General features: G+C 43.2%; 2 protein-coding genes across 10 annotated transcripts in view; one reads left to right on the forward strand and one right to left on the reverse strand.

The window, feature by feature from the left end:
• Positions 1 to 22,401, reverse strand: part of STX8 (syntaxin 8) — a 251,809-nt gene extending 229,408 nt beyond the window's left edge. For 7 of the 9 annotated variants that reach the window (XR_004621730.1, XM_034647060.1, XM_034647062.1 and 4 more), the window contains exons 1-3: positions 22,246 to 22,400; positions 15,849 to 15,948; positions 8,509 to 8,603 (exon numbers count right to left, since the gene is read on the reverse strand). Coding sequence is in view for 8 of the 9 variants with exons in the window: in XM_034647060.1 (XP_034502951.1) it covers positions 8,509 to 8,603; positions 15,849 to 15,948; positions 22,246 to 22,262 (212 nt within the window). In the remaining variant the exon portion in view is untranslated. Of the gene's footprint in view, positions 1 to 8,508; positions 8,604 to 15,848; positions 15,949 to 22,245 lie in introns of all 9 variants that reach the window. The other 2 variants (XM_002921144.4, XM_034647063.1) reach the window with 2 other exon arrangements.
• Positions 22,402 to 23,005: 604 nt separating this feature from the next.
• CFAP52 (cilia and flagella associated protein 52) overlaps positions 23,006 to 23,768 on the forward strand; it is a 39,898-nt gene continuing 39,135 nt past the window's right edge. The window contains exon 1 of the mRNA XM_002921142.4: positions 23,006 to 23,123. Within this exon, the coding sequence (XP_002921188.1) occupies positions 23,054 to 23,123 (70 nt within the window). The 5' untranslated portion in view covers positions 23,006 to 23,053. The remainder of the gene's footprint in view (positions 23,124 to 23,768) is intronic.

Raw genomic sequence — 23,768 nt, forward strand, 5'->3', positions numbered from 1 at the left:
GGGTGGCTCGGTCGGCTGGGCATCAGACTCGTGATTTCAGCTCAGGTCAGGATCTCAGGGTCATGAGGTCGAGCCCCGCGTTGGGCTCCACGTTGAGTGGGGAGCCTGCTTTAGATTCTCTCTTTCCCTCTCCCTCTGCCCCTCCCCGTTCATGCTCTCTCTCTCAAAAAAAATTTAAAAATTAAAAAAAAAAAGGAAGGAAGGAAAGAAGGAAGGAAGGAGGGAAGGAAGGAACAGCAGGATGTAGTACTTCCTCTGGGCCAAAAAAAAAAAGGCCAAATATGTGCTTTTTGATCAATGCAACATCAAGAATAAGTATCAATGTGTTTCATTTAGTGGTAAATTGTCAACAGAGCAGAAGGCTTTTCTTCTACCTAAGAGACGTTCATGGGTGGGGAGGGAGAGCGGGGGCGAGGGGTGTGAAGCTATGGTGTGAATTATGCAGGACAAAATGGGAATTTTAATTTGTGGAAACTATTCATTATATCACAATACTAACTCGCCTTGTCCTGTGCTCTGTACTCGGCCTACTCCAGCAACCCTGTGCTTTTCAGTGTCCGGCCACCCAAGCAAACATAAGGTGAACCACAATCCATTCTTAAAATTAAAGACAGACTTCACTGGCTCAAGGATCTAAAGATTAAAAAAAAAATTATAAAAGTATCATGAGAGAAGACATAGGGGAATTTTTGATAATCTTGGAGTAGGAGAAATTTTCCACGTCAAGACTGAAAACGCAGAGGCCATGAAGGAAAAGACAAATGTGACTATATAAAATTGTAAATATCTGCAAAATGAATTTCTAAGTGACAAATTAATAGTGACAAATGAAAAGAAAGGCAAAGGCGTAACAGAGCACAGAAAAAAAAAAAAAACCCTAATAATAATGGAAAAGCATTCTGTTTTACATTAGTAAAAGAAATGCAAATGGAAACACAGTATCACCTTCACCTATCAGTTAGGAAGCGTGACCAGGAAGTTCTGGAAAGGGCAGAGGAAACGCGCACTCTCTGATAGTCCTGGCGGGAACTAAACAAGCGCAGCCAATCGCCAGACTGCCTTCTAGGTGACAAAAAATTTAGAAGGCACATTCTTCCAACAGGACCTTCTGCAGATATAGTCAAACATCTACACCAAGACTTGGGAACAGAGATGTTCACTGCAGCATTATTTATAATAGCCAAACAGCAGAAATGTCCGCTGTCCACCAATAAGGAATTAGCACAACCCCACGGTGGAATGTTTTGCAGCCTAGGACAAAAAAAAGAGCAGTAACACTTTATGGGCTGATGACAGTAATTAACGTAGCTGAATACTTACTAAATACTTACATGGATTATTTGATATGGAATCATCTCTAAAATACAGTGCTAACACGAAACAAAAGAAAAAGCAGCAGCAAAGAGTTAAAGGGTGAATGGTGTGCTCCCACTGCATTTAAAAAACACTCAGCTAGGGGCGCCTGAGTGGCACAGCGGTTAAGCGGTTAAGCGTCTGCCTTCGGCTCAGGGCGTGATCCCGGCGTTATGGGATCGAGCCCCACATCAGGCTCCTCCACTATGAGCCTGCTTCTTCCTCTCCCACTCCCCCTGCTTGTGTTCCCTCTCTCGCTGGCTGTCTCTATCTCTGTCGAATAAATAAATAAAATCTTAAAAAAAAAAACACTCAGCTGGACACACGTGTTTGTCTATCTACATAGAAAATTTCTGGAAGGATACACAAACAACGGCTTCTAAGGAGGAGGAACTAGGGATTCAGGGTGAGAGGGAGACTTACTGTTCGTGGAATATGGTTTTGTGTTGATCGCCTATCACAATGCTAATTAATAAAATCGCAAGTTTCAGAACCATCTGTATAGTATGATCCCTTTATATAGTCAAAAGAAATTTCTATCTATATGGAAACATACTTACACGTGCCTAGAACAGTCTGGGATGACAGGTGCCCACCATCAACACTGTGAACCCTGAAGAAGGAGGTGGAAAGGGTGGGGATGAGGAAGAGAGGGGAGAGGCGCTGGTAAAAACCAATCATGAGAAGCATACAGGTAGAAGACGCTTTTATAATAAAAATAGGAAAAGACAGGTTTTAAAATTTAGCAGACACCTGTTACGATATTAAGTTCATTAAGAATGGGTTTCATTAAATCACGTCAATTTCAACAGCGGTAAAGCGCAGTGATCGTGTTTTGCAGGTTAGCAGCCGAAGAACAGAATCACAGACAGTTAGGCTACAGGGAGCCTCAGTGTTCCCATAAGCCACCTAGGGTTCTGGTTCTGCCGACCAGGAGCCCGGCCCAGTGTGACTGCCCCCGGCTGGCTAATGACAACGCTGGGCGAGAGCCCAGTTCGTTCTGCTTTAGGTCAGGGTTTTTCCACCATATCGTGCTGGCCTTGACCATCAAACCTTCCAAGGGCTTCTCCACCCTGGGGCTCCCAGGACTGCCCACTTAACTTTGCCACTGCTCAGCAGCCTGTTAAAATCAGTAACAAGACTAGTAATACTAATTCAGAATTTTCCCAGAGACTCCCTGCTAATCTGGGAAAACTGGAAAATTAACCGATTAGGAATGCCTTCCTTCTTTTGTTTTATTTTAATCTACTGAGAGGACATGCCGTACGTAAGGAGATGGGGGAGAGGGGCAAAAGGAGAAACCACAGATTAACAGCCTGTCTGCATGGCGCACTTATTATACGGGGATTGTAGTTAACAAGAGGTCCAAGAATCATCCAGGCAAGGATCCTACTATCTGATGTGGCCTGATGGTAGCTGGAAGGCGTGACGGCAGCCAGGGAAGGACAAGTAGAAAACGGGGCACACAGTCAGTGGCCAGCGCTGGGACCTGCTCCTTCACCAAATGCATGAATAGCCGAGGAGGAAGGTCAGAGAAGACAAACCACAGGACTCTGGCTAGGCTGGTTTTACATCTAATTAAAGCCAAGTGATGGGGATGTACATGAGACGGGATGCTGACTTCATACTCCCAGTACTTACTACCAATGCTCTTTAGCCCAGCTTCCCCGCTGAAACTCCGTAAGCACTTGGATCCAAAGAGGAAGTGGAACCAAGATGCTGCTTCTCCCACACCATGCCCCAACCCCACTCCAGCTTCTGGATTTTCTCTTTATTTGGTATAAAGGCTTAAGAATTTTGGCAAGTCTAGGGCACCTGGGTGGCTCAGATGGTTAAGCATCTGCCTTTGGCTCAAGTCATGCTCTCCAGGTCCTGGGATCAAGCCCCAGGTCAGGTTCCCAGCTCAGTGCGGAGCCTGCTTCTCCTTTTCCCTTTGCCTGCCGTTCCCCCTGCTTATGCCCTCTGTCTGTCTCTCTCTCTCTCTCTCAAGTGAACAAATAAAATCTTAAATTAAAAAAAAAAAAAGAATTTTGGCAAGTCTTGCTTGTGAATTCATCGCTCTGGAGAAGGAAGAAAGTTTGCAGATACAATGACTTCTTGATGCCCTAACAGAAGAGACACAAGAGGACAGTTTAAGGTCCCAGAGGCCAGACTTTTCCGGCTTACATGCATTTCATCCTTTTAATTTTTTTTTAAGGTTAACAAGCTGTACTGAGCATTCTTTATGTACCAGGACAGGTCCTTACCTCCCTCAAAGCACTGACCACATTCTGCAAGTACTATTTCAATAATGTCATTTTCTGTGTGCTTTGATGTAACTTCTTTACATGATGATAAACTCCATAAGGACTACCTGTCAGTTCTCCACAGTAGCTGGAATTTTTACAATAGTGACAAAATAATAAGAAGCAGGTAACCCTCAAGGAAGACTCACTACACACAAGCACCCTCTTGGCACATCATTGAACCCTCATGACAATCCTATAAGCCAGGGGTACTTCTATGATCCCTATTTCAGATGACAAAAACAAAAAAACAAAAAACAAGGTACAAAGAGGTTAAGTAACTTGTCCAAGGTCACACAGTTAGTAAATGTTGAAAACTACCCATGTATTCAACACCACCCCCCAGGAGGAGGGGCTGGTCCTGTGAGGTGCTTTAAATTGACTTCTTCCGGCTTTTACAGCAACCTTGCAAGGTAAGCATATTTAGTCCTACTCAGATAATGAAATGAACGTCCAGAAAGCCTAAGTTGCTCTTTGACCTTGAGGAAGTGGCAGAGCTAGGCCTCAATGTCAGTTCCATTTGGTTCCCAAGCCAGTGTTGTTCCCGCTACACCAATGGACTTGGTGAAGCAGAAAAACTTCCAAACAAATTGAGAGGGGGGAGGGTGACGGGAGACTTCTTTAAAGTTACCCATTATGCATTTTGCCAGGTATGGGCATTCAAAACAACCAAAACCAATAAAAGTACCATCTACTTTCATCACCGAGGAGACAAAGCAAGGAGACCTTAACGGGGAAACCTGGAAAGAATGTAAGAAGACTATAAATCAGAAAATCCCTACTGACCTCAACACTGTCTTGTCCTTACTTTGCTCACCATTCCAGGCACCAGCAAAAAGTGTCAAGGGCAAGTACGGTGCTTGAGAACCACGTGACCTCCGCTGAGCCTCTCCCTAAAATCTACTTGGTCAGCCCCCACCGACACCCCTCGGTTACAGTGATTGCTGCACCTGTCTATCCACCCACCTGTCTACCTATCTTTCTCCCCCCCACCATAAGACAAAGGGGAGAAAAGTTATTTATAGTTTTTTAAAAATCATTTCTTTTTTTTTTTTAAGATTATTTATTTATTTGACAGAGAGAGAGAGACAGCCAGGGAGAGAGGGAACACAAGCAGGGGGAGTGGGAGAGGAAGAAGCAGGCTCACAGCAGAGGAGCCTGATGTGGGGCTCGATCCCATAACGCCGGGAACACGCCCTGAGCCGAAGGCAGATGCTTAACCGCTGTGCCACCCAGGCGCCCCTTTAAAAAATCATTTCTATAGCACTTCTCCCTAGACCCCAAAATACCTTTTTATACTGAACCCCTTTGTAAAGAGATTTTTTTTTTTAATGCTCCTTAAAGTAGTAAAGGTGCAGCCTCTGAGAACCCAACAAAAAGACGAGTGTCACGTTAGGCCAATTCTAAGAATAATTTTACCACTACCTGACATTTCACATGCAGCCCTCCCGTGGCACAGGACTTTTCTCAACCAGCGGAGCGATGAACAACTCCTGTCTCCAAGAAACACAGTGAATAGAAATTACTGTTTTTCAGCAATTTTCAACTCTCTGGCTGCAGGACTTTGGTTTATGAATTGCAAACTAACCAATTCAAAAGCACGGAACTTTCATTTTAACTTCACATTTGTTCTTGCCAGGAGAAAATACTTTTTCCAAGAAAGAGAAATAACATCTTATGCCTTCACTCCACGAGTTTAATTGTTTCGAAGGCATTTTCCGAGGACTTATCTTTCTGGCAATCCCCAGTGTTCTTTGGAAAACTGCAAAAATGCATAAATTTACTAGGTAAAGTGCCGTCAACTCTCAACTACCCAACACAGTAAGGAAATGTGGTATCCAAATATTCACATTAAAAAAGTCACCCAACATTAATTATGCCTCCAAAAAAAAAAAAAAAGGATTAAACAGTCACTCTGTTGGCGATTTACAGACCAAAATTTTTCTAAGAATTACAACATCGTAAAGTATACCTAATAAACCACAGTGAACAGTGTTTAATCTTTCTGATGATTAAGGAGGGTCTTGAGGATCTGCATTATAAACAGGATTTGTCTTGGCATGAGAGCAACATGCCAATTATTAGGGAATTCTAGTTGAAGACATGCCAGGTGACAGATGACTGTATTATTTCTACTACAGTAGAACTGGGCCTTTAAACAACTGGCTTTGGGGCCAGCCAGCCCTGACTCTGGGTCCAAGCTCTTCCATTTCCCAGCTGTGGGGTCTGGAGCAAGTTACTTTAGCCCCCAGATTCCTCTCCTCGGTGTAAAACACTCCTCTGCTGGGACGCTGGATTCCTTTTCCAGCCCCGCCCATGTCTTGGGGAGCAAAGGCTGACCTGGCCTCAATACCTTTTTTGTAAAGAAAATAAGGAACCATCAACAGAAGTAGCTAAATCCGGAGGATGACTACCATCGAGTTATTTAAAATAGCTGAGAAGACGAAGGTCAAGGGAAGGGAAGATGTGGGGAACAGAAAGAGAATTAAAAAGAGGCCTTCATAATAGAGAAACTACCTCCTTTCCACTCTATCAAAAGAAATGGCCTCCCTGAAAACGCAGAGGGCTTGAGCGCCCCCTTGGGGTGGGTGACGGGAATTCCATCCTTAGTATGGGTCGCATTTCCGCCAGAAAGAGACCCCCAATTGTTTGAAAAAATACTTAAGATTTCAAAGAATGCTGCTACGGTCCAGCTGAGTTTCTGCTTTATCCTACAACATTCTAAATTATCCACAGTAATGTCCTTAAATATTTTCATAATGTGTTTAATAACTGTTCAATATTTCTAAATATTTTTATATATTTTTCATGCTTCGTTCAGCAAATTCTGAGATGACCACAAAACCAAAGTCTATGAGATTTCAAAAGATGGTCAGGCTGAAAGCATTCAGAACAAAGTCAAGGCAATTATTACTGCCACATGCTCCTCTATAACTAATAACGAGCAGAAGTTACTAATAGAAAAAAGTAAGAGTTCTTAATTTTTTCTTTTTTGCCCTCTAGTTTAGCACATAAATATTACAAGATGCATAATAATCAGTTACCTTAATGGAAGTTGGCAAATACATAGCTGTTAATATTATATCATTAAAGGACTATTTAGTTACCTTCCTAACGTACGTGCTTTAGGAAATCAGCATGCACACCTGGACCTCACGTGTAGACAGTAGCCAGGCCAATCAGAAACCATCTGAGGTCTACATGCTACGACTTGCTGATTTGGATAAAACAAAAACCCTTTTTATAATAGATGTGCAGGGGGCGCCTGGGTGGCTCAGTAGGTTAAGCGTCTGCCTTCGGCACAGGTCGTGATCCCAGGGTCGTGGGATCCGGCCCCCTGGGTGGGATCCCTGCTCAGTGGGGAGCCTGCTTCTCCCTCTCCCTCTGCCACTCCCCCCGCCATGCACATGCGCTGGAGTGCACATATGTGCACTCACTCTCTCAAAAATAAATAAAATCTTAATATATATACACACACGCACACACACACACATATGTATATACACACATATATAATAGATGTGCAGTAATAAATGATACCAGATGGAGGGTAAAGTTACAAACTAAATGTATCAGAATATTCCAGTTGTGTAAAAAATAAGGCCCCCATTGTTTATTGAAATTAAGCTTTTACTTGAAACCTTAGTGTGCTAGTAATTGAGTATTTGGAAAATCATGCAATTAATCTAAACAAACCTCCCTGGTCGCATGAAGGGGTTACACTTGGGAGAAAACACTTGTTAAAACATTTTCTATCATTTTGTCAAAAAGCTGTATGCCTACATTTTCCCATTTAAAATCAGGCAGTAATAACCATTTCTTGAGATACTTAAATCTGGCTTTTTGGTATGAACTGATAATTTGAAGAATTATCTCATCGGAGAGGAGCAGTTTGAGGCCAGTTTTCACACCAACATAAACTCAGGTTTAAAGGATTGGTCTATGGGGTGCCTGGGTGGCGCAGTCGTTGGGCGTCTGCCTTCGGCTCACGGCGTGATGCCAGCGTCCTGGGATCGAGCCCTGCATCAGGCTCCTCCGCTGTGAGCCTGCTTCTTCCCCTCCCACTCCCCCTGCTTGTGTTCCCTCTCTCGCTGGCTGTCTCTCTCTGTCAAATAAATAAATAAAATCTTAAAAAATAAATAAATAAAAAATAAAGGATTGGTCTAGGTAACAGGTCACATGAATTTTCCTAAACTGATCAGATTATGAACTTCTAAAAAAAAATAAAAAAGTTTCCATACTTGACAGCATTGGTGGGAGGTTGAGATGGTCGCACAACTCACTTCAAGCAAGTGCTCCCTGCCCACCTCCCCGCTCCCCCCGCCCCAAAACTCCCAAACCAGGGGCAGCGTCTGTGCTTCTCAAGAGTAAGAAGGCCAACGAGTCCCCTCCCAATTATCTCCATAAACAGGGATAAATCCCCGAAGACGTATGATTTCTCCTCTTGGAAAAGAAACCGGACCACTCAAAACTCTGGACACTCCAGCATAATCACAGCTCAGGCTTATCGTAGAAGGTCTCCTGCCACAGCGGCAGCTCACTACCCTTGGGCAGTCTATAGAGAGGGGGCAGTGCGGGGCTCGGGGCAAACACAGCACCAGCAGAAAGCACTCGCTGCCTCCCACAGGTGACACCCAGATAACGCCCAAGTAAGTTAATGCCTTCAGTATGTCTCACTTCCCCAGCAATATTCACTGTAAGCCAGGTAACAGACACTCAAAATAGAAATCGAGATTATAGGCAATATTTTGGAAACCAGGTCTTCCTCAAGCTGTGGAAAAATCTGGGAGGCCCAGATTCCTTCCTTTCTTAAAATAAGGCTGCTTTCCCTCCCACTCCAACAAAGAGGTGGAAATGTTTACATGGATACATCTGACGTGTAGACACAGCTCTTAGCAGCAAGTCCTTCAAAAGGGCGATCTTATCCTTGAGATTCTGCAACAAAGTTCTGATTGTCACGGTAAGCTGGAAAGAAAAGAACACATCCTAAGTATGCCAGTCCAGAGATGTACGATCTACTAAAAATATCATGTAAACAGACTATGATTCCTTCAAAGGCGAGCTGGCAGGGATGACTAACCTCCCCGTGACACGCTCAGGGCTGGAAGGTATCTAAACGTCGGTCCGGCCACCCACCTGAGGCTTGTGTCCACTCTCTGATGTGACCGGGTGGTAAGCGGGGCCACACCTGAATAGATATTGACTGGAAACGGCCACTCGGCCCTCACAGTCCCAATTCTGTCCCCTGGGCGTCTACCCTTCGATTCTATTTGTCTACCGTGGAGCCATGCAGGAAATGGGCTTCCCTCGTCTTCATTCACCAGTGAAAACCCTCCTAGTTCCCTCAACCTTGCTTCAAATGACAAGATGTCAAGTCCCACTGCCATCCCAGCCAGTCTTCTCTAAACACACTGGTACACTTAAAATCCATTTAGAAGTTTTACAGCACTGTGTTCTTAAACGTTAACCACACGTGAGGGGCGCCTGGGTGACTCAGTTGTTAAGTGTCTGCCTTTGGCTCAGGTCATGATCCCAGGGTCCTGGGATCGAGCCCTGCATCAGGCTCCCTGCTCAGCGGGAAGCCTGCTTCTCCCTCTCCCACCTCCCACTCCCCCTGCTTGTGTTCCCTCTCTCTGTCAAATAAATAAATAAAATATTAAAAAACAAACAAAAAACTACACATGACTTTTTTTCCAAGAGTGTGTGAATTTTCTCAATCATTCTACAGGCCCAGAGGAAATTTTGGTTTGTGACTCTGAGTGCTGCTCTGAAGGATGGAGGAAGGTAGGGAAGAGAGCTCTCAGGAATTGAGAAATATGAAACATAAAATTGCCCATGTAAATTAAATCCTGTCAGCCATGGGTGAAATCAGAGAGACGTTTCAAAAGACAGACTACCACAGATTTCATTTCCTACCTTGTTCAGAGTATCAATTACAAACCTGCAGTGGAAGCCGGGTCTCCCTCCCTAGATTAGCAGAGTCACATGAAGGAAAAAAATACAGCAGGACACCAGAGGCTGCCGAGGGCTACACACATCAAGCAACCCTCAAAGGTATCGGCAGCCAAGAAAAGTCTAACCTTAACTATTATGATACCTCTGGGAACTATGGAAAAACCACCCACAATGCTTAAAAGGAAATAATAAGGAAAGCAGAACTCCCCTCATTCAAGAAATAAAGAGCAAAATAAACAAACAAAAAAAGTACCCCCCCCCACACACACGCACGTTCAACCTAAGAACAGTCTACAAAATTAAAGCTCAAAAGCACTCAAGGTAAGAAAGAGAATGTGGCCATTAAAGAAGTATGATTGAAATCTCAATCTGTTAACAGAGGAAGAGAGCCATCATGATTTATTCAAAGCAAAAAAAATCAAGTCATAAAATGAAATGTCATCCACGTTGAGAAAAATCAATCCACGAACTAAACACTTTAAAATGTCAAGGGCAGTTATCTCTAAGTAGTGGGATTTTAAAAAATATCTTATATGAAAATGATTACTTCTATAATCAGGACAAGTTTTCCATCATCATAATTTAACAGAAACTTTCCAAAGCACAGAAAAAGATGAAAAGCCTAATTCGTATTTTAACTTAAACACAACCCTGGTAACAAGCACTGACAGAGATATTGGGTAAAAAAAGAAATCACATGCCAATCTCCCATAACGATTATAAAATATAACAGTCTTTAAAGAAATTGGCAAAGCAAATTCAGAATTATGTTAAAATGACAATATACCATCACTAAGAAGAATTTATCCTAGTAGTTTAAAAACAGTTTGATGTTAGAAAATCTAATAATAAAGCTGGCAGTGTTAATGATTAACACAGCATAGAGGGAATTAATTAAAAACAAAACAGAAACAAAGAAAGAAAGCTAGGAATCAAACACTACTGCCTCAACTACAACATTACTCAACTTTGGTCTAGAAGTTCTAACCAATGCAATAAGACAAGTTAAAGAAATACACAAGGGCTGGAGAGAAGGAGAGGAAATTCATTATTTCCAAATGGATTAGTTTGTTTGAGAAAACTAAATGAAGCCACTGACAGATTACTAGAAACAGGAAAAGAAGTCTGTACAGTAATCAACTGTAAAATGAAAAAAATCAAGGGCGTTTCTAAATTTAAGTAATAGGTGGAGTGACTTTTTTTTAATTATTATTTTTAAACATCATTAACAATGCCAACAAAATCTAAAAAATATTGAGCACAATGCCTGGCTCACAGTGACTGTGCAGTAAGTAACTGATGGAGGAATGAGTAAAAGAAAACACTTAATATTACAAAAATGTAAATGTCCCCCCATTTAATCTATAAATAAACTACACATCTATTCAAAGTCCCATTTGGAGATCTTTTATTGGAAAAGAGGTGGTAACTGAGGCACAGTACAAAAGAATTTTAATGACACTATGCAGAATTATTCTAAACCATGGATAAAGGGAAATATAGAAAGACAAGGAATATGTGTGATAGAGGGGGATTTTAACAATCAGACATGAAGTCTTTATAAAAACTACAAGAGTAGGATGCTGGCAGTTACCAAAAGCTTCAATAGTGCAACAGAACAGAAGGTCCAGGAACGGAGCAGCTGCACAAAAATTCAGTGAATGAAATACGGAATCTGGGGGGGGTGGGGGGATGGGCTAGCTCAGTGACGGGTATTAAGGAGGGCACGTATTGCATAGAACACTGGGTGTTGGGGCGCCTGAGTGGCGCAGTCGTTAAGCGTCTGCCTTCGGCTCAGGGCGTGATCCCAGCGTTATGGGATCGAGCCCCACATCAGGCTCCTCCGCTATGAGCCTGCTTCTTCCACTCCCACTCCCCCTGCTTGTGTTCCCTCTCTCGCTGGCTGTCTCTGTCTCTGTCAAATAAATAAATAAAATCTTAAAAAAAAAAAAAAAAAAGAACACTGGGTGTTATACGCAAACAATCATGGAACACTACATCAAAACTAATGATGTACTGTATGGTGACTAACATAAGCATAATAAAAAATAAAATAAATAAATAAATAAATAAATAAATAAAAGTATGGGATCTTTCATACTTTGGGGGAGTAAGGTAAGGAATAATTTAACAAATGGGGAAAAAAGTAAATTTAGATGCCCTCAACACACCAAAATAAACTTCAACTATTTTAAAGATACGTGTTTAAAAATAAAACTAAAGGAAAGCTTAAAGAAGATTTAGGTGATCAGATAAAATATTTATACAATCTCTGGGTACGAAAGAACTTTCACAGCCTTATCTCCCCTCTTTCTAGAAGAAAAGACCACAAATAAAAATACTGAAAATTTCAAATAGAGTTTAAAAACAAGTACATGTCAAAAAAAATGTCTATAAAATCAAAAGCCAAATTAAGAGAAAAAATATTGGTACCAAATATGCCAGATCAAGCTTTAATACACTCAACATACACATAAAGAACATTGAGATTAAGAAATAACAGGTTAGGTTAAGGACATATACTGGCAATTCACAAAGGAAGAAACATAAGTAACCAATAAATACATGAAAACATGTTCAATGGCATAAGTAATTTAAAAAATGCATAATAATCTATTGTATAATTTCACCTAACAGAATGAGAAAGATTTTTAAAAGACAATCAGTATTGGTACGGAATTATATGTACAAGAGGCTTAAGATTTCATACGACCTAAATCCAGAAAGTCTACACTGAGAAAATTACTCTCATGTGGGCAATAATTTAGCCACACCAAAAACTCATTTACAATTAGAAATAATCTAGGGGCGCCTGGGTGGCACAGCGGGTAAGCGTCTGCCTTCGGCTCAGGGCATGATCCCAGCGTTCTGGGATCGAGCCCAGGCTCTTCTGCTATGAGCCTGCTTCTTCCTCTCCCACTCCCCCTGCTTGTGTTCCCTCTCTCGCTGGCTGTCTCCATCTCTGTCAAATAAATAAAAAATCTTAAAAAAAAAAAAAAAAAAAGAAAGAAAGAAAGAATCTAACTATCCAAGAAGATACCAGTTAAATAACTCGGAGATCCAAACGTAGAAAGTGAAACCATACATTTATTAGAAGAAAACAGGAATAAATTCCCTCACGTCCCAGAAGTAGCAAAAGTTATGAGTGGAAATACGGAAGCAATTAAAGATCGTTAACCAACTCTGTTTAAAAAAACCAAAACTTTCACATAGCAGATGATGCCATGAGCAAAGCCAAACAAATGATAAAATAAATTACAATCTATCACCAAGAACTAAATCTCCATATTATATAAGGAACTCTTAAAGACTAAAAAGACCAACAATCCAATAAAAAATGGGCAAAAGACAAGAACTTCTCAGAAAAATGTATATAAATAACGCTTAAGCATGTGAAAACATACTTCCCTTGATTCGCATATGAAAAAATGCAAATTTGAAACGCCACTGAAATACCATGTCTCACTTATCTGACTGGCAAGAACTCGGGAGACTGACAACACCATCTGTTGGCCAGCCAGGGAAGAAATAGAAACTTGTGCTCTGCTGGTCAGAGCGCCAAAGGTAAGCACCCCTGTGGAGGGGAATTTGGCCACAGATGAAAAAAAATCACACACGCCCTGGTTCTGAGAATTCACCCTTGTAAGACACCTCCACAGATATAAGAGGGGAAAAATAAAGGTATTTATTGCAGCATTATTTGTAACAGCAAAATAGTAGAGACAATCCCCACATCCATCCTTAGACAGGTTAAACGGACCACAGCACGCCCGTGTAATAGAGTATTACATAGCCCTAAAGAAGAACAGTGACGATCTCAGTGAATTAATATGAAGGGATCACTACAATGCAGCATTAAATAGAAAGAGCAAGATACAAAAGAGTATCTTTTGTGTAAAAGGAGGAGAAATGAGAACACACACACACCAACAGATGCTTATTTCTGCAAAAAGTAACACGGGAAGAATAAACCAAAATTCATGAAACTGGTTACATTTAAGACACACTAAAAATTAGTATAATAAACCCACAATTATATGGTCAATTAATCTCTGAAAAAAAAAAAGGAAAGAATATCCAATGGGAAAAAACACGGTCTCTTCAACAAATGGTGTCGGGAAAACTAGACAGCAACATGCAGAAGAAGGAAACCGGACCACTCTCTTACACCACACACAAAAATAAACTTGAAATGGATTAAAGACTTAAATGTGAGACCTGAAACCATAAAAATCCGGAAGAGAGCACAGGCAGTAAAAATTGGCCATAGCAACGTTTTTCCAGATATGTCTCCTAAGTTAGGCAAGGAAAAAAAAAGCAAAAATAAACTATTGGGACCCCATCAAAACAAAAAACTTCTGCACATCAAAGGAAACAATCAACAAAACAAAAAGGCAATCTGAGTGGAAGAAGATATTTGCAAAGGACATATCTGATAAAGGGTTAGTATCCAAAGTGTATAAAGAACTGATACAATTCAACACCCCCAAAACAAATAATCCAATTAAAAATGGGCAGAAGACATGAACAGACACTTCTCCAAAGAAGACATCCAGATGGCCAACAGACACATGAAAAGATGCCCAACATCACTCATCATCAGGGAAATGCAAATCAAAACTACAAGATATCACCTCACACCTGTAAGCATGGCTAAAATCAACAACAGAAGAAACAACAGGTGCTGGCAAGGATGTGGAGAAAGGGGAACCCTCATGCACCACTGGTGGGAAGGCAAACCAGTGAAGTCACCATGGAAGCAGTATGGAGGGTCCTCAGAAAGTTAAAAATACAACTGCCCAATGATCCAGTAATCACACTGCTGGGTATTTACCCAAAGAACACAAAAACACGAATTCAAAGGGGTACGTGCCCCTCGATGTTTATAGCAGCATTGTTTACAACAGCCAAGCTATGGAGGCAGCCCATCGACTAATGAATGGGTAAAGAAGATGTGGTATATCTAGACAACGGAATATTACTCAGCCATTAAAAAGAATGAAATCTCGCCATTTGCAACAACATGGATGGAGCTAGAGAGTATAATGCTTAGTGAGATAAGTCAGAGAAAGACAAATACCATGTGATTTCACTCACAGGTGGAGTTTGAGAAACAAAACAAAGGAAAAAAGGGAAAACAAAAAAGAGAGACAAATCAAGAAACAGATTCAACTATAGAGAACAAACTGGTAGGTTATCACAGGGCAGGTGGGGGGGTGGAGGAAATAAGTGATGGGGATTAAAAAATACCCCAGGGGCGCCTGGGTGGCACAGCAGTTAAGCGTCTGCCTTTGGCTCAGGGCGTGATCCCGGCGTTATGGGATCGAGCCCCACATCAGGCTCCTCTGCTATGAGCCTGCTTCTTCCTCTCCCACTCCCCCTGCTTGTTGTTCCCTCTCTCGCTGGCTGTCTCTGTCAAATAAATAAATAAAATCTTAAAAAAAAAAAAATACCCCAAAAAATGAATATAAACAGATGCAAAGGATAGCATAAAACACAGAAAAAAAAGAATCCACTCTAATAATTTTAGAACAGAATAACCTCAGCATTATTAGTGGAATATTAGTATTAAAAAGTTAAAAAAAAATAAAGACAAATTCAAACTTAGTGTTTGTGGTGGTACTTGTGTGGTAATTCTGAAACTGTTTTCTGTAAACTGTAAGACAGGCCAAATGAGCAAAAAGATATCTCTGTTTTTGGAAACCAAAGTTCTGACTGCTGGAAAAGAAAAATACGAATTTGGAAAGGGGAAGGTTAGACAGAAACTCGTGGTGTTGGACTTGAATCGAAAGTGCTAGTACAAATTCATGAGTGTCTAAAAAATATATTTCCTAGCCAAATCCTGCCACAGTTTTTGTACAGCCTGCAAGCTATTTACGTTTTTACACGTAAAATGTAAAAAAGGGTATTATCCTTTTGGCAAGGACAGATCCTCCAAGAGGTGAAGATGTCACCTCTTGTCCTGCAAAGCCTGGGAGATTTACTGCCTGGGGTTTAACTAGACTATGGAACTGTTAGAAACTTTTAAGGCTAAGGAGGAGAAATTAAACGGGTGTCATGCTTCACTTAACCTCAGTTATAACGATTAACTGATTCATTGTAATGTCAATTCCACAATCGCAAGTTTGGAGGCCGTTACACACTTACACCCACACCCACACCCACACACACACACAGAGCCTCAGCAGTAGGAGGGCTTCCCGACCTCCAAGCTCAAACAAATCATTTCAAGTACTAATTTCCTCCTGCTCTTACCTTGATTGTATTTTCACCATTTCTTTCATACTGATTCTGCTGTTGGATTTTCTCGGCAATCTCTTGTGCAATTTGGCAGGTAGAATCGTATGTGGAGAACCTGTGTCCAAGTCATAAAGGGAGAAGAATGTTTAAGGTCCTTTAAAAGAAGATTTCCGCATTATCTGAGCTTCAGTTTTTTAATTCTAGCCACAGAGCCAAACAGGAGGGGAGGGTAGTAATAGTGACAGTCATAGGGACACGTTGTCGCTATTACGGTAAATACGATGAGCCGGGCTCTATCCTGAATGCTTCATTTCTAATAATTCACTGAATCCACACAAAAACACCAGCAGACGGGTCCCATTACCATCTCCACCTTACAAGGGAGAAAATCAGGCACAAAGAGGTAGAAAGACTTGCCCGATTGGTACTGCCAGCTGCAAACCAAGGCTGTCCGGCCCTGAGCCTCCGCTCCTAACCGCTTTGCCATTCTGCCGGTGGTAACGTGTTTGCATTCATTCACTTCTAGAACATTCGGCCAACATTTATGGAGAGGCTCCTCGGTACCAAGTACCGTTCCAGGCCCTGGACAACAGAGCAGTGAGCAAAATGGACCAAGTCCCTGCTTGAGAAGCTTAGCAAAGGGAGAAAGGTATAAGATAAATAAATATGCGATATGTCAAGCGCTAAGAAGAAAAAGCAGCATAAAAGAACACAGAGTGTCAGGCAAGGTGAGGAGGGCACCCAGGCGGGGTAAGAGCTTTACAAAACAGGAACAGCAAGTACTGTTTATCCTACAACAAAGTGCTCTAGGGACATGGGACACACACCCTCCTGACATCTAAGCTTAGGAGAATTCTCTCAAACAGTTGGTGGGGGGAGCCTGGGTGGCTCAGTTGGTTGAGCATCTGTCTGCCTTTGGCTCAAGTCCTGGGATCGAGTCCCACACTGGGCTCCCTGCTTAGCAGGGAGCCTGCTTCTCCCTCTCCCTCTGCCATCCCACCGTCCCCCCCCTCCACTTGTGCTCTCTGGCTCTTTCTGTCAAATAAATAAATAAAATCTTAAAAAAAAAATTTGCTGAGTTTCTATTTGGTATTCAAAGCGCTGGAGACTTTGAAAAATTCACAATGAACTCCCAATCGTCTCTTATTTTATCCTTTTGGGACGACCTTTTTACTTTCCATTTGTTTCACAGGGAAGACCTAAGTATGCATGCACCCTGCATCTCTCCTACCAGGCGGTCTGCTCGAAACAACCAACATATTTTCCAGGACTGCCCCAGTATCAAATATTGGAAACTGCTGCTTGACCTAATGTCCCAACTTCTTCTTGAAAAAGTAAATGATCCATTTCTTAAAATCTTTGAACTCCGACACGTTACTCATACACTGAGGGAACTTGGCAAATGTGTTTCTCAGCGATGGAAAAAGATAATCTCCAACCGCATCCCTTGGCGGTCTTACTATAGTAGTTAGAGCAATGGGTAAGTGTTGAGTCCCTGATCCGGGCCAGGTCCTGAGCTAAGAGCGTTACATTCAGAACTTCACGTCCCATGATAGGATCTTTAACAACTCTCCACTTACACTAAGCAGCATCATGTATATACACGTGTAAGTATATATAAGTATATACGTGGGTATGTTCACGTATACAGAAAAAGAACAGGTGATACAACACATAATTAAGAAAATAGGAGGGAAGGGGCGCCTGGGTGGCTCAGTCAGTTAAGTGTCTGACTCTTGATTTCAGAGATAGAGCCCCGCATCAGGCTCCGCAATGAGTTTGGAGCCTGCTTGAGATTATCTCTCTCTCTCCTTCTGCCCCTCTTCCCAACAAAAAGAAAGAAAGAAAGAAAGAAAGGAAAGAAAGGAAAGAAAGGAAAGAAAGGAAAGAAAGGAAAGAAAGAAAGAAAGAAAGAAAGAAAGAAAGAAAGAAAGAAAATAGGAGGGAAGCTGGTAAGGAAACTGGGTCCTGGCCCCAGCGTTGCCCCATCTTCCCTTCTCCCCTCCATACTGTCCTCTCTGAAAAGAGGAGCTTAGGTCTGGCCTCTGTGGTCCCAAACCATACCTATGAAAATCACTAATAAGGTATGATACAGCTCCTGCCAAACGTGGAGCATACATGGTAAGTCCTTCTGGAATCTGGAAGTGAGAGGAATAACTCAGCAGAGGGCAGTCAGACTTGACAGGGCTGGGCCAAGAGGGTAAATCCTGGGCTGAACCACAAGGTTGAAGCAGGAAGGAGGGGCACATGCTAGACTTGGCAAAGAGCACAAGCAGCGAGCATGGGTGAAAGGAAGGAAATGGAACGAAATGTGCCTGGTACATTCGGCTGAGCAGCCCTGGGTGGGAGAATATGGTATCAAAGAGTCAAAAGGTACAGATGCGTGGAAGCTAGTTTCTGCAAAGCCTTGAATAATCAGGTGAGACTTCTGAAAGAGGGCTTCGGAGCTGAAGGGGCGCTCACATCCAGTGAGCCCTTGAAGCGGTTCTGTGAAATGCAGAAGGCCAAAATCCCAGATGTTTTGCTCCCACTCCTCACGTTCCCCCGTTAGCCCTGGAAAGCGGTGGTTCTAAAACTTTGCTCTGGTGCTGGAATCACCGGGGGAATCTTAAAACAACAACATCACAGCCAAGTCCTGGCCCCCAGCCCCATGCATTCTGCTTAAACTGGAATGCAGTTTGACCTGGACACGAGGAATTGTGAAAGCTCCCCCAGGTCTTCCGATCTGTACCAAAGTTTGAGAACCACGGGCCTAGAGGTCGTGGGCAACCTCATCACAGTATCAAGCACACAAGTGCCTAAAGCACTGGTTTAGGAACCTGAACTCTTTTGCACAAATGGCTGGGAACGAGAGAGGTGTGGCGGGAGACCAGAAGACTTCTCCAGCTCTCTAGTTCTCTAACTGGTCACCAGTATATACTGTCGGCGGGGCGCAGAGCCCAAAGGATGGGGCCGCAGCATTAACACAGGGCATAAAAGCAATGCCAGAGGCATTTGAGAGAAAAACCAAAGATTTAACCATCTGATAGGAGTGAAGAAAAAGGGGACGATTGGAGTTTTCAGGCCTAAGTGACTCAGAGGATGGTGATGCCACGGCAGAGACGAAGGAGCCATAAAGGGGAGCAAAGAAGAAGTTCCCAGACTATGAACTGAGGCCCTGTTCTACCACAAAAACACTGACTGCACAGTTAAATTGACATATGTATGAGATTTACTTAGAAAAAAATGTCAGGGGGGAAAAGATGTGGAGGGCATAGATGATATAAGTGTGGCAGAATATTGGTAATTACAGGAACTGGGTGATGAGTATAAAGGGGTTCATTATACTATTCCACTTTGTAGATATTTTACTTCCAGAACACTTTTTAGAATAGACCCAAAAAAGGACCAACCAGAATATAAAACTGTTAAGGTCTGTTTAACTGTAAGTTTTCCAGAAATGATGTGGTATCAACGCATACATTGCCCCAGCAGTAAAGTTAATTAACTTTAGCAACGAACCAGTTAAGAGGCAGTAATCACTTGCTACTTCTATTAAAAAGTGAGCTTGCCACTTGCTTTGATATGCCATTAAAGCAGTCACTGCTATATTCCATTTTTTTTATCATTATGTTCAATTAACCAACATATATTCCATTTTTAAACATTAGACTATCACTCAGGAGTAAAGCATCACTGACCTACAATTTTTCAAGAGCACAAAGGCAAAGCTGTATGTAGTCAAGTCTGTTTTTACAGGTTTTTTCAAAGTCCCGTTCCATACTCCCTTCGGCCCTTCTGCTCAACGGCCCGCTTTGCAAGGTAGCTAACACAGCAGAGTTCCCTCACTGTTTCATGGTCAACAGTCAGATGAGAAAGCCGCTGGGTCAAACTACTAAAGAGTAACAGGGAACCGGATGTACTCTCAGCATAAACTGGGGAAGAGGCTTGGGGTCCAATGATTGCTTCCAGAAATCTAAATGGATAACCATCTCCAAGCTTTATTTCCTACCTTATGTGTAAAGTGAAGGGGTCAGCTGCCAGGAGGTGGAAAACAACTTAGAAATACATACCAAGGGCCTTAAAAATGTTCATATCCTTCAATCTAATAGTTCCACTTCCGGGAAGCAAACAGAGGAAATAAAGAATAGAACAGTGGCAGTCTTTGCAATAGTTAAACAAAACAAACTCTAACATTACAAAGAGGTACAAAGAGGGAAATAATTAAATAAATTATGGTTATTCATATGATGCACTATTATGGACCATAAAAAAAATCATGTTTTCAGTAAATATTTAATGACATGGTGAAATGTTCCCTGCTTTGTAAAACATGCAGGTTTCTCTCACTATCCAAAAATAGTCTTCCTACAAAACCTTTCCTTTTTTTTTAATTTTTATTTAATTTTTATTTATTTGATAGACAGCGAAAGAGGGAACACAAGCAAGGGGAGTGTGAGAGGGAGAAGCAAGCTTCCCGCTGAGCAGGGAGCCCGATGCAGGGCTCGATCCCAGGACCCCTGGATTATGACCCAAGCCGAAGGCAGACACTCAACAGCTGAGCCACGCAGGCGCCCCAACCACAAAACCTTTCCTAAGCCAAAATGACGTAAAGCAAAGGGGCCAACTACCATAAATATAAATTGAAAATTTTCTGAGCTTTTCTAGACCCAAAAAATTACCTCTCTTGGCTTTTCTGATAGCTTATGGCACATCTTGCTAACGGATACACAAAATAAACCAAGATAAAGCCCAGATGCTCACAGACACAGTTCAAAGCTATGACAGCTTGATGCTGAGATGCTGAGTGTAGTTCCCAGGGAAGGAGCTGGGGGGGGCACTCCCGCTGACTGGGGGGTGCAATGTCTCTATGACAGCTTGCTGCAAAACAAATGCTGAATGCTATTTTTGCTTTCCCCATTTTTTTCATAAACGCAAAAATGCTCTTCTGAATTCTTTTGGTTAGCAAAAACAGGTACTAAGGTAAGTCTTTTGTAAAAGCAAAGTGGCCTAATGTGAAATCTCAAGAAGCCAGAGATACTTGTACATGTATTTTATTTATTTATATATATAAATAATTTATATATTATAATTTTATATAAATATTTAAATGCAATATATAATATATAGATATAATAGATAATAAATATATATCAATATATAATAAATGCATATTATATAAACTAATGTTTTCATTTTAAAAATCAATAACGCCTATTATTCCAAATGATAGAGTTGAAGATGTGGGGTTCTTTTTCTCTGCAAATATTCAGTATTTATTAAATTTTCTATCAAGTGTTAAAATTAGGTGGAAAAAAATTAGCGTTAAATCAAGTGAGCCATTGGCCCAGGTCGCCTAAATCCCAGGCAGTGCTAACTTTGATCCTGCAACCCATTCTCCTAAGAGCCGCCTGCAACTTAAACAATTATAAATTATACCAAAAATATTAACAAGAACTTCATAACGCTATAATATGCTTTTAATATGAAACCAGGGGCGCCTGGGTGGCACAGCGGTTAAGCGTTTGCCTTCTGCTCAGGGCGTGATCCCGGCGTTATGGGATCGAGCCCCACATCAGGCTCCTCCGCTATGAGCCTGCTTCTTCCTCTCCCAGTCCCCCTGCTTGTGTTCCCTCTCTCGCTGGCTGTCTCTATCTCTGTCGAATAAATAAATAAAATATTTAAAAAAAAATCATGAAACCAATAAAACTCCAGTCCGACATGCCGTAGCAGTATGTTCCTTAGGATCAGAACTTGTGTCCTTTCATCATTCAGTCCTTGGGACTTCATTGTTGAAGGAACGACCCTTACCAGCTTTTTTTTTTTTTACTGCAGACGTGCGGCAGTAGCAACAGCCTACATGATACTGACTCAGGTAAGGGTTAAATGCCTTACAAACAAATGCGTAATTTCCCTCCCAGATTCCTCTAACTTTTTGAAGGGCCCACAAGATCTAGGTCTTAGTGCCAACTGGTTACTAACTGGCGGGTGACGGTGGATTCTGAACCTCGGTTTCTCCGCCTGAGAAATAAGGGGGACGTGCCCACATGGACCTGCATTCCACAGAAAGGTGACTCGGACTTCACTTTCCCGGGAGTCCAGGGAAGCCTGCACCAACCAGCTCAGCAGTCAGGACGCGCGGGAAATCCCCGCGGCCAGATGCAGCCGAGAAAGCCTAAAAGCATGTTTCCAGGATTCGCTATTAGCCGTCGACTCCCCGGAGTCCACCCAGTTCCCCACCCGGGCCACCGCTCGGAGCACCGAGGGTGGCGGGACGCGCGGCACGGCCCCCCTGAGCACGGGAAGGGGCCTCGCTGCCCCTCCCCTCATCCTGAAAGACTCCCCCGGCCCCAGAGCCAGGCTAGCGTCAGCTGCCCGGAAGCCCGGCCTCCCCCGCGGACCCTCGGCGCGGCCGCCCTCACCCGGGGCTCACCAGGGGTCCGGGGCCATCGTGCAGTCTCCGCCCGCCTTCGGACACTTCCTGCTCGCGGCAGCTGACTACGGCGGCCCGCGCGGCTCATACCCCGCGGTTCGGCCCGGGCGCGACCGGAACCCGGAGCTTGCCCCGGGAGCGTGCACCGGGGCCTCAAAAGGATGATCAAAAAAAGGGAAGCGGCCCCCAGGGAACGTTAGGCTGGAGCAATCTCATCTAATTTGCTCCCACTGAGAGATGCGAACAGCCCGGCGCAATTAAAATAAAATTGTTGTACAAAAATCTAAGCATTTTCCCGCGAAGGTGGGAGCATCTCAAGACCTCCAGCAGTTACCAGAAATTTCATCCTGCGTCAAACAAAAAATGAAAACAAAGCTGGACTGTGGGCATAGTTGCCCAACTGCATAAATTTACTAAAACTCAAAGTGAATTTTATATGTAAAGTGATACCTCAATAACGCTTAAATTCTTTTCAATCCTGCTTCAAACAAGGGACCCAAAGAAGTGGTCATTATATATTATTTTATAGCAGCCTTCCTTAAATGACACTCACTGTTTGATTTTATAGTTACGAAAAAAGTCACAGACGCTTTCCGTGGAGGGAAAGCGTGCACTCAGCGCCCCTAAATTTCCAGGGAAACAGGAAGGAAAAGAAACCCTCCTGTTTTTGCAGCGCGAGCTCGGGGCGCCGCCGCCGGCAGTCCGCGCTGGCGTGGGCCTGGTGCGCATGCGCACGTCCGTTACCATACCGACCAGGAGACGCTGCACCGCCAGAGGCCGAGAGGAGAGAGAGCCCAGTCTACTGGGGATGGAGAACCAAGTTTCGCTCAAAGCCGAGGTGGCGGAGCTGGAGCTTGAGGCCGTCATCGGCTTCAACGGTGAGGCCTCGAGCGTGTCTGGGCTGGGCGGTTTGCAAGCCCCGGGGACGAGTAGTGCAAACAGGGACCGTGGGACGCCGAGTGGCACACGGAAGGCAGCGCGGGACACTGGCCCGGGCCAAGCTCTCTCCTGCCCCAAAGCCCTGGGGAGTCACTTCCTCGCTCGAAGCCTCAAGGACTGGGATGGTTTCGCAGCACCTAAAAGGGACAAGGGCCTCCTCCCCGGGCTGGAGCATGAGTAGGGTGGCCGTAACCCTTCTCCCTCTGGTCAGCTCTGCCTTGGCCCTAAGCCCCCGCGCCGCCCCCAAAGCTGCCCGCCCCTCGGTAACCGCGGGATCGCAAAGTCTGGCCGGCCCCTGGGACCAAGAAACTGCTAGAATCCCAGCTGTCCCCATTCTGAACGTGAATGTGAGCAGCCGCTTTAGGGGATGGTCTTTCCCCTAACCCTAGAAGAACTCTTCGTGGTGAGGATTTCAGACCCCGATAAATGGCGGATAGGACGCCAAGGGGAGCTGGAGGGGAGAGATGCTCGGGTCCGGGAGGCCTGCTGGTTCTGCTCACCTCTTATTTAGGAGGGACAGTTATTTTGAACATTAGGGAGGGAAGTGCTCTTTGAGGTTGTGTGTGAAGGATGGAAACAAGCAA

Source organism: Ailuropoda melanoleuca, chromosome 17 (assembly GCF_002007445.2).
Source record: "Ailuropoda melanoleuca isolate Jingjing chromosome 17, ASM200744v2, whole genome shotgun sequence".
NCBI classification, from domain to species: domain Eukaryota; kingdom Metazoa; phylum Chordata; class Mammalia; order Carnivora; family Ursidae; genus Ailuropoda; species Ailuropoda melanoleuca.